The 11,723-nt window shown below is 42.4% G+C and overlaps 1 protein-coding gene across 1 annotated transcript; it reads right to left on the bottom strand.

Annotated features, from left to right (window-relative positions):
- Window positions 1–1,086: 1,086 nt before the first annotated feature.
- DSEL (dermatan sulfate epimerase like) lies at window positions 1,087–7,479 on the bottom strand. The gene is made up of 2 exons (XM_077135275.1): window positions 7,329–7,479; window positions 1,087–6,502 (listed from the first exon to the last, which is right to left on the bottom strand). Exon 2 carries the CDS (start codon window positions 5,624–5,626, stop codon window positions 1,991–1,993), a length of 3,636 nt encoding a protein of 1,211 aa, XP_076991390.1. The 5' UTR covers window positions 5,627–6,502; window positions 7,329–7,479; the 3' UTR covers window positions 1,087–1,990.
- Window positions 7,480–11,723: the final 4,244 nt, after the last annotated feature.

Here is an 11,723-nt window from a genome sequence, read left to right as displayed (position 1 = left end):
ACACATTTTCAAAACTATTCTCCATCCCACCTACTCCCATCTCTGCTCTCCCTATTACCTCACGTATCCAGCTTGGCTCCTTTCTCTCTACAGCTGTTGTTTCTGTAGAATGTTAAAACAAAGGCAGTGGTAATAGCTTCTGCTTTCTTCTTAGTTATCCACATACATACGTAATTCTTACCTTGATCAGACTTGAGACTGCTGCTAACTCAGAGCCTCTTTATTTGCTCAGATTCAAGATCACATATCTTGGGAACTGAAAGCAAACACTGAGACTCTGACCAATAATAAAAAACAGTGCTTTCACCAACATAGCAAATTTACATGTTTGTTCACAACCGTGAGATGGAACAAATAATCTTCCTTGAGAAGAATAGCTTAGATTCAGGTCTTCAGTGCCCTCTCAACCTATATTAATGCAAAATGATTTTCACTCACTGGACATTACTGAGTGAAAGCAATGAGAGCTATAGGAAGGAAGTCAATTGTGTATGTGTGCGGGAGGGGATCCATTCACACTGCAAGGGAAGAAAAATGACAACGTAGTCAGGTTTAGCTGGAATGTAACATATCCACAGCTTTATCACTCTGGAGGCACATTTTGACATAATAACAAACTACTGAGAAAGAACCACTTTTATCTAGGTCAGAATGACAGACTCCCAAGTGTTTGAGCTTGGGGGAACTACAGTATGAAACATCAGGAAGAAGACTGCAATCTGTACAGCAATTTTCATCAAGTCTTGACACTACCTAATAGTTTTCATCCAATGCATTGTAATTATTCCACTGGCTTATAATGACATAGCTTTCTGATTTCAGAGCCTACCCAAATAAAATGAACCACATTTTATGACGACTACATTTATAATAAGATGCAGATGGTAAAGGAAACAGATGCCTCTGACATCATCTCCCATTTGCCTTCAACTTTTGCAGACACTGGCAGTCTGTAAGCTCATTCAAAAGGATGCAAGATAAGTCAGGCATCCTTCCAATTCTGTTTTCAGTCTTAAAAAACACTGGCAGCAGTGGTCTGCTTTCTTTGAGTCATACAGTAATAATTCCACAAAAAGATTCAATTCTAAATCTATGTCAGGTTTTAATGGAAAATTAGTCATCAGGAAGAAAAATCCCCACAAATATTGGGAATTTAGCAATTAGTAACTGCTGATTGTTTTGCTTGACAGTAACAGAAGGGATAGGGTGGAAGTGCTGTGATGACAAACAGCCATGGCTCCAGGGAAGCAAAGAAGAGAGTTTTAAACAGACAAGTACAGATCTAAAAGAAAAATCTACCAGCCTTGGCCCCAAACTGTTCAAAGTCTTACTAATCTTTCAACAAAAAACTTTAAGGAGGCTTTTCAGGTCACTGTTTCTTATTAAAAAAAAAAAAAAACCCACATACCTTCTGTATTTCCAACTGTTTTCCCAAAAGGAATCTTTATCTTTGATAGAACCTTTTACCATTTCCCCAGTGATATCAGCAAACATTACAAACAGTAAAAGGAACTTTTTTGTGTGTGCAAGATAAATGTGTTATGAGACTTTAAGAAAAAAAAAAAGGTGAGAATCTTTTGTAGTCCATCTTGAAAGCAAGAGATACTTGGGAAAAGCAACAATTGCAAAGCCTTCAGCAGTATTTGAGGTCCCAAGATAGATTAGCACAGTTACAGAAGAAAACGAGTGAGACAACAATCTTTAAAATCCCTCCAACTCCCTGACCCCAAAATATAACTTCATCTACACCTCTGTAGCAGAAACACTTAGCAGAAAAAGTTTCAGAAAAAAAGGTAAAGAAAATCGTGACACAAAAATAAATCCTGCTAGGCCAACCATGTTATCTATTTTTAAAATAATCTCTGTGCAAGTAACAGACTGCACATACACGCACGCACACACACGCATTGTACAAGAATAAACATACTCTTCTAATTCATATCCACAAATTAGGTTGGAAACAGTGCAAATTTCTGCTGACCTGCAGCAATTAGTCCACAAACTTTGGATATCCTAGATGAGCCATCAGGGTCCAGCAGATGTTTTCAATCAGTTTAATTTCATCCCTAGGCAAATTTTGTTTCCAAATGTTAATATTGGTTGGAGATATTTCCCCTTCATAGGGAAGGTAAAAAAGGTTTGTGGAGGTGGCGAACAATATTTGGTTTAAACTAGCAGGAGACAAAGGAATTCCAAGAAAGGCAAAAATCCTTTCAGTAGTCTTCTGAGGAAAATGCACAATATCTTCAAACTTGACCAGCTGGTAGCTGGTAGGCAGCAAATCTGTATTTATTCTCAAGGCTGCTGCTGTGTTTGCTAGCCACAAATGAGACAACAGGGAGACTGCATTTGATTGAGGTTTTGATAATTCTTTCCTCAACAATTCATACTCAAATGCATAGCCTGAATTTAAGTTACATTTGCCTTTACCTCCCTCTATTTTAAACAATTTACCTATGTGCTCTGGCACATTCTTCAAGGAGTAAAGACTTGGTTTACTACTGTACAGCATTGAATAAATCCATGCCCGAGGGTCCCTTACTACATACAGTGCCCTCATCGAAGCTCCTAAAACCTCTTGAAAAAAATGAAGCTTTAACGTCCAGCTCCCACTGCTTAAGCTGAGCACAGGGCGTGCACTCGGGTAATAGACCAGGTGTCTCCTCAAAGCCCTAACGTATTCAGCATCTCTATCAAAGGCGCCTTTCATTTTACTTCTTTGTTCTGGCAAAGACTCTCTCCTTCTCAGTTTTCTTCTTTTGTCCTTATTGGCTGTAAAGTATTGGGCCAGTTTACTCCTACTAGGTTCATGCAGATGGATGTTTTGCAAATGCAGTTTTGTGTCTTGGACTAAGGACTGTAACCAACCTTGTAGTAAACGAAAATGCCCACTGTGGATATCTGATACCTTCCATTCACAGGCATCGACAAATGAGTCGATTTCAAATTCAGTTTCAGGGATTCCAATGTAGGCTGTAGGAACCCTTATATAGAGAAAATCACTACTGTTGAAAAAAAGTTGTTTAAGAATTTCAGCTCCTGAACCAGGAAGTGAGGTAATAATAACATCGGGAAGATCAATGCTGTGCCCTTCGGAAGACAAGGCTTTCTTGCTTGCCTCAGCTTCTTTCCTTGTCCATTTTGCACAAATGGGTTGAGTACAAGTGCTCCACACATCTAGCAGCTCAATAAACCACAAGGCAATAACAAGGATCAGTATCCATCGCATCAACTTTCTAAAAGAAAGGTAAAAATGCCACTGAAAAGCTAAAATCACCAGACCAATGCACAGAATCAATCCAACTGCTATGTTAAATTTAAATCCAAAGGGGAAAATAACCCTATCATGTCTGACAGACTTTATTATTGCTTGAGTGCCCAAACCAAATCGGGTTATTTGGCTCTGATCAGCCAAACTGGCATAGCCACCAAATCCTAGGTAGCTGAATCTTGTCTTCAGATTATGATAGTCAGTTACAATGGAAACAATATGTTCAGTATTATTGACGTCGAGAGAAATCTGAAGTCCAGACTTGGAGCTATCAATAAATCTGCAGCTGGAAACATTGACATACGGCCCATAAAAGACATATGCAATTCTTGTGATTGTGGATTCCATCTGAAATGTAACATTAACAAATTGAGTCCATCGTTTCTTAAATTCAGCAGCTTGCTCTGCTTCCTGGATATTAGCCATGGGACTATTGTCATGATGATCAAACCAAAACATTTTGTAGTGAGCGTCCCATACATCCATCATGGCGCCATTATACCTGGTCTTAAACCTATATGGAATGTATTTAAAATCAATATCCAGATTATGAAAGAAGGCACTGACAGAATTTATTGGGGAATCTTTTTGCCTCTCAATGTGATCAACAACAAGCAAAGTTTGGGAATTTAAGAGAAGTAAAGTACGATACACACTTTTCAGTTTCAGTGCTGAAGAATAAGCGGGTACTGCTTCCCCACTCACAAACATCATTTCCCCATGCTGAGAGGCAGTGATGATTTCCCCAGCCGCATCACCAACCTCCTCACCAGTCCACTTAAGCCACTGTGCACATTCTCCTAGTTGACCTTCCCAGGGCTTATTACACTGGCTTGAGGGTGACGGCGCAAACACCAACACATTGTTAAGGTGGCTCAACTTGGGTCCATAGAGGGCTTCAGAAACAAATACTTGCCCATTGGGGGCAAAAGTAAATGAGTTCTGATCTGGATGTTCATGGCCTGGGTTAAAGCTTCTCCACCCATCGATCCAGGAGTATGGCTGAAAGTGAACAATGTCATACACAGCTCGGCCCCCTAGCTTTCCAGATTTAAAAGATACAAAGGTATTGGTCTGTGTGTTGGGCAACCCAGCCCCGTAAGTGACAACACCCCAGTTAGGGAAAGTGTGCATTTTTGCTGTACCATATTCAGCAGGAGGCTGTGGGGTGAGCTGTGGATCATACCATATGTATTCAGTATGAAGTGTACTCCACCTCTGGGCAGTGGAGGGAACCATGGGTCCATCCTTAGGTCGGTGCTTTCGAATCTGCTGGGCTAACCAATTTCCAGCTCCATTCCTCAAGATGAACTTATCCAAGAAAACCAACTGGCTCTCTGGACCATAAAACCAATTATAATTGGAATCTGCAATACCTACAGTTCTTTGGAAGCCTGGTAAAAGGGTAGCATAATAGAACCAAAAGTGCATTTTTAACCAGTTATTATCCAAGTTGTTGATGTTAAAATGGCGCTGGGCCAAAAACACATACTGTGTGATTGACTTAGCTGTGTAGCTTCCATAGGCTACACCTTCATCCAAAGAACCATCGACAATATGATTCAACAGAAACATAGTCTTTTCCATCACATCTACTACAACTTGTTTCCAAATATTTGCTTTAGATTCTTTATCTATCCCAGTCACCAGGGCCCCAGTGAGTAATGCTATCATGTTAGTAGCCTGGTGGTTGTGGAGAAGTTGTTTGCCCCATGAGCGGACTTTGGAATATTCATACATTTCCTCAGTAATAACCCATATTTTTTCCAGGTATTTTTGTCTTCGGTGATTATCTAATAAATTATACAAAAAATCAAAGGCAGTGGCAAAACCTGTTAAGGAATGGCCAATTGGAACCTCGTCCCCTGGAGCATTCTCAACTAGCCAGTCTTTGTAGCCAACCATTCTGTCCATATATTCCAGGACAAATTCAAAGGCAACTTTGTCTTCTGGGCATAATAAACAGTACAGTGCTAAAGGAGGCAGATTGTTACCATAAATTTCATTCCACTTGGCAGCAAAATCAGCATGCTTGGGTGGAGGTAGGTAGTATGTTGGGCTGGACAGCATAACTGTCACTGCACTTCTGATAGCTCTAAAAAGATGCAAATGGCTTGTGCGAGACTTCTGTTTCATTGATTGAATTTCTCCAGCATCAAAATATAAACTTGGATGAAGCATATTTTTCTTCAGCTTTTGGTTGAGTCTGAAATTTTGCACTTTCTGTGTCTTAAACTGATCTAGATCATCTGTGAAAATTGCCCATTCAGAGTAATTGCTCACGGATTCCTCAAAAGTAGAGAAACCAAATATCATTGTTAAAAATAAGAAATGTCCTGTAAACATTAACGCCATGATCCATCAGGGAGTTCCTTTCCTTACATGTCAAACACAGTATTCAATGCATTTTCCATGTGATTATTATAAAATACACATTTAAGGCCTTGATAAAATAAAGATTGTAAATTATATATGCTGTGAAACCCAGCTGACATTCAGCTCATTCAAAGCAAGTACAGTGGTCAAAAAGCGAAACTTAACGTTGTGTATATGTGTCCCTGTCACAGTTTTGATTCCAATAAAATTTCAAGGAGTGTTAAAGCCACTATTTTTTCCCATAATTCACAGGGAATACATACAATCAGATATAATATAAATTTAGTATTTCCTTCCTTTACATATATTGTTATCAACACAAGGAGTAGCAACACCCGTTGTTAAATAAAGAAAAAGCAATAAAAAAAATCCAAATTAAGAGTCATTCTTATGTTGAGAACCATCACTTTCAATGAATTCACCAAAGAAAGGTTTGATGTGCTTGTGTTTCCCCAAAGAAGTGATGAAATACTGGAATTCTTGGAGTGGACCCCGTTGCTATTTCTCTCAACATTCTACACTTCTTGCTTTGAGAATTTTTTCTTCTTCCATTTTTGGGAGAAAAACATCCTCAACAGGTGTTCAAAGTCCTACTTGGTTTACAAAACGCAAAAATTTCTGCCCTCATTTCAAATCCATCTTTTTCAGGCTCATTCATTAGCGTTTTATGACCCAGAGGAAGCATTTTCATGCTGTCTTTTATCATCTTCATCTGTACCACTGAAAAAATCTAATCTCTTCAGCCACCTAGGTCTTTCTTCTCTTCCCATCATGAAGTAACCATCAACCGGGAAAGCAAGCTCCCCTTCCACCAACTGATGTCTCTTTTCTGTTCCTTTTTCATGATACTCCTTTCTGGGGAAAACAGAACAAAGAAATTCTCTGAAGCTACAGATATGCTGGGAATGGATATAAACTGATGATTTCAATACTCTAAAATCACTTAACAGAAATTTTGGCATCATAATAAAATCTGTTATTGAATATAATCTAGTTAAGCCAAAGTGATGCTTCTTTTTGTTCTCACTCCACTTTTAAATACACATATTAGGATTTCAATGTCATCAGATGACAAGTACAAGATACAATTTTCCCCCACAGTATCAAAGGCGGGCCTGCTTTTGTCATTAAAAAATGTTTTTAATCAAATGCAGTTAACACAAAGAGGAGTCCTGACCTCCTTCTTGTGACTTCCCTACAAAGACTCAGGATAAAAACCTAAAAGGGGAAAGTCTTCTTAGAAATTTTATTCCAGTCAAGGGTTTGGCTCTCGTTGGATCAAAAGATATCCTTGTAACGGTAATAGTGAGACGTGTCATTTTTCCCAAAGGAGGAATCACGACAAGGTGTGGGGGCAGAGGAACAGCATTTTGCTCGGCTCTCACCTGTAGCCTCACTCTGCAGCCTGACAAGAAGCCACCAGAGGGAGCTCGGACCCAGACTGAAGGAGCAGCTGCTCCCTCTGCCCGTCTTCGGGTCGGAAGAATCTAACCAAGTTTCAGTCTTGAGCAAGTCTCCTCACTGCACAGAGCGTTAACGCAGGAGTTTCCAGATCCGCCCCGCCTGTTGCATTTTTTTTTTGTTTTTCGTTTCCTGCGACCATGCCTCCACCATCCTCCGCTCCCCGGCCCCCGACCTGTGGCTTGGGGACAGGACACCCCACCTCGCCAAGTCAGCTTACCTGAGGCAGCTCCCGAGGGGGGTCTCCCCGCAGCGGTGGGCCCGAACACAGGCGGAGTTGGAGAGTTCGAGAAAACTCTTCTGCCACGGGAGCAGGGCGCGTGCGGTGCCCGCAGAGCTCCCCCCGGCCCGGCCCGGCGCCCCCCGGCGCCCCAACAGGCTGCGACCCCGCGCCCGGTCCCCTCAGCTGCACTCGGTCCCCGTGCCCCGCGATGCCCGGACCCGCCGCGCCGCCTTCGGAAACGCCGGACGGTTCCTGGGGGGCAGCCCCGGACCGCGGGAGGCAGATACGCGAGTGGCGGGCGCGTGTCCAGCCGAGCGCCGGCGTCCTCAAGCCTCGAAGCCGCCGCGGTCGCCGCTCCTCGACGCGCAGCGCCGGCCCAACGGCCCGGGGGAGAGCGAGAGACTGCGACGCGAGCTGGGGGGCGGGGCGGGGCGGGGCCGGAGGCGGGATAAGGGGCGGGGCCCCGCGGTCCGGGGAGGACGAGAGAGGGCGACGCCAGCCGGGGGCGGGACGAAGCGGGGCCGGAGGCGGGACAAGGGGCGGGGCCCCGCAGCCCCAGGAGCACGAGAGACGGCAACGCGAGCCGGGGGGCGGGGTGAGCCGGGGGCGGGGCCAGGCCTGGGGCGGGGCCAGCGCTCCCGAGGCAGCCCAGAACCGGCGTCGCCAACCGGCGTCGCCAGCCGGCGGGGGGAGCAAGGTGGGGCCCGGGACAGGGGGCCCCAGCGCCGGGAGGCTTCGGGGAGTGCGGAGGTCGCCGCGCGTTCTGGAAAGTTTGGCAACTGCAAATGTCTGGAGATCTCGCAGGGAAAATTGGCTGAGGAAGGTAGCTCCGCATCTTAACTGATGATATTAACCCTTTCGCTTTGCGGAGTGGACCGCTTGAAAGGAGGCAGAACGTTGAGAGGAAGATGCAGAAGTTTCCCGGGTTTATTGCAAATAGATGGGAGAGGCGGGGGTGTGCGGGGATGAAGCGGTGCGATGACAGGGAACGCCCTTTTGGAAGAGGAAGGCCTTGGAACTGGGGGTCGGGCTGGCTGATGTGTCCTCTCTTTAGAAGAGCAAAATAAAGATCTTAATTAATTTGTGAAGTGACTTTCGACGAGCATAGATGCTAAAGATCAGCGAAAACGAAGAAACCTAATCTGTATTGATGGAAAATAATTTCGCTGGCAGCATAAATATGGGAAAGCATGGATAAACAGGAAAAACGAGACTCCTCTTTAAGGAAATAGAAACTGGTCTTTAGTAGAGACCTACAGACAGGAGAAGGCAGAGCGCCTTGATTACACTGACATGAAATCCTGGAGCAGCTGTAAACTAGGAATTTCTCACATCACTTCAGCCTGGCCAATCCAAAGACTGACCTCAGATATCACAAATAATGTTCTCACTAGTATATAGCCCAGCCCATTTTGGTAATATGAGCAGATAGATCCATTAAAAGATGAGTGGCTTGATTTAATCACTTCCTGCTAAAAAAAAATCAAACAGTAGGCCATTGCTAGCATCATAAAACTTCAAATAACTTGAAGGTGAAACTTGACCTCTACATCTTTTTCACTGTTTTATTCTATTTTGACCTTAGTCTCAGTCCAAATGGCCAAACTTTCTTTTGCTTTGTTGGTTCAGTTGTCTTTGCTTATTCCGTGTCTTTCCTAACAGTGTCCTCTGCCCAACCACCCTAGATGAAATTATTCTATTGAAGTTCTCTTATCCTCAGAGTCTCAACTCACATGCTTCATTCCTCTTTACATAGCTCCTGGGTTCCCCTAACAGAATGAATTACTCTACACTATATTATTTGACCTATATTCAGCCCTTAAATTATTTTATGTTTATTATTTCACCTTGCTGACTCCTGGGTGCCATTCAAAGCAGCTCCTCATGGCTGGCCACTCAGTCTCCTTTGTCAGCATTTGAAATGAGTTGAACCTTTAACAATTAGGCTCACATAATAGAGCATTGTCTCCACCACTGAGGTTTCTTCCAAAATAGGGTCCAGAGACAGCACTTCCTATGAACTTCTGTAATGTTCCCCTGCATGGTCCAAGATGAAGGAAGATGACCCATGGCTCTATCCTCATTGATGGGAGAGTATAGAGTTGAGGGCAAAGAGCACCTGACTATAGCGATTTGTATGTTTTCTGCAGAGAGGAACTTTGGAAACTGCCTGGGAATTAGTGTCAGTAAACTCAGTAAATGGAAAGACCATATCTCAGAGCAGAATGTATGTCTGAGGCATTTCATTCTGCGGCTCCAGTGTTCCTAGTGACCCAAGAGCAAGGTGGGGCATGAAGAATTGCTTTGTGCATTAACATCTGCCAGGAAAGTATTTTAAGTTCTGTCCAGCCATTTTTTTTAAAATTTATAAACATTAATATGATCATTTTTACTTTACAGATGAATGAATTCAGGCACAGATGCCGTGGCCTTTCTCTTCTGCCCCATGCATCTGCGCTGAAGCTGTGGGCCTGTAGCTCACCTCTCATCATTCTGGGATGAGCTTTCAGGCTAATTTATTTTGAACAGGCATCTTTTCAGATGTGAAATACGATTGCTTTGAAATAAAACAGGAGCTACAACTGAGCAATCCAAATCGTTGGCAGAAAGAGCGGAAGGTAAATGGCACTATGAGAAATGAAGTGAGTCTTCTTTCCTGTGAACTAAAAATGTATAGCTCCAATTATTGCTCCTTCCACATGAAGATTGTACAGAGTTGGTTAATTATAAATAATGCATCCGGCTATAGAAGGGATGATCTACATGCTATGGTATTATACATTAAAAACCTTTATGGCTGTGGCAAGAGATACATATACCAACAGCTGCTAAATTCAGAATCCTGGAGCAGTATCTTATTTTAATGTAAGTGCAAAACAACAGTACAGTGTATTTCTCTAGGGATTTCATCCTATATAAAAATATCTTAAATCTATATGAGGTTTTACCAGTGATTTCAAAATACTTAAAAGAATCTATTTTCTTTATTTCCATATATTTCAACCCTCCCCACCACCCACTCCACTTACAACAGAGATAATGCTAGCTAATCCAAATTCTACAGGGCAAGAGCCTTTCTCTCTCTCTCTTTCTTTCTTCCTCTCTTTCTCTCTCTCTTTCTTTCTTTCTCTCTCTCTTTCTTTCTCTCTCTCTTTCTCTCTCTCTCTCTCTTTCTTTCCCTTCCTTGCTTTTTACTTTCCTTCCTTTCCTCTTTCTTTTCTTCTCTCTTTCTCTTTCTTTTCATTTTTCTTTAATTCCTCAACACCTGCCACAGAGTCTGGCACTTTGTCTATATTCAGCAAAAGTGTGTTGCACTTTGAACATGAATTATCCTTCCCATTTCAAAAAGACCTCAAGTGGGTTGCTGAGTTCGCAGCAGATTCAGAAGCTCTTTTTCTTCTAAGTGCTGAGAAGCTTGTTACCACACAGAGCTGTGTTTGGGTAACTTAATTCAAGTGGCACCTAAGACTAGAAAGTTGACTAACATTTTAAGAATTTCTGCAAGAATTTTACATCTTGAGATAGTCAAATTCAAGTTGTGTGCTTTAGAACACATCACATAACAGAAGATATAATATAAGCAATAAAACAAACCTAGACCCTATATAAAGTTCCTAGGCGGCAATCTTATTTGTCCATGATCTATTATTATTGAACTCTTAATAACTGGAGCAAAAGCATCCAAAAACGAATCACTGTGCATTCAGCAGCTGCCCATGCTCATATCTCCAGTGCACAGATATATGCCCAGGCATTTGGGTCTGGGGATGGCTTTTACTTCTCTTAGCATATATCTACATTAATGTGGCTTAGACTGTGAAATCTCAGATGCAGATGTCTTGACCTTCTTACCAGTACCAGATGCAGATTTTATTGATTCACTAGCACTATTAGAATTAGTGTTTGCCTCAGAGTTTAGGGAGATAGCAGCTGTGACTGTACAGAAACAGACACCAAACTTAAGCTGCAGATTTTATTGCACAGTTGGCCAGCAGGAATAGGCCATGCGAATAATAAAGACAAAACCACAGATTTAAAGCAGGCGGTCGAATCTGTAAATACTCCTTTTGCAATTGCTCTGAATACAAAACATCCCCAAATGACAGGGATTTTGCCTGCAGAGTTGCTAATGAAGCTGTGGCTGACAATGTACTTGAGTTTGTTTATCCAGCTGTACAAGAGTCGATATGACAGTAACTGGATTTATAAAAATTTAAAATTACCAAAGCTGAATTCTGAGGAAAAGAGTTTCCCCATAAGTCCACTAAAGACCGGTGTTCATAAATAGGAAGCTTTTCTGCTACCGCATCTGCTTACATACAGTTATGCTTTTGCCATGAAAGAAAACTTTATACGAAGTTAAACTTGAAAAAAGATAGGGGCTCTTCCTCC

Source organism: Tamandua tetradactyla, chromosome 18 (assembly GCF_023851605.1).
Source record: "Tamandua tetradactyla isolate mTamTet1 chromosome 18, mTamTet1.pri, whole genome shotgun sequence".
In the NCBI taxonomy this organism is placed as follows: Eukaryota; Metazoa; Chordata; class Mammalia; order Pilosa; family Myrmecophagidae; genus Tamandua; species Tamandua tetradactyla.
The sequence above is the reverse complement of the archived record's forward strand: the minus strand, read 5'-3'. Positions and strand labels throughout refer to the sequence as shown.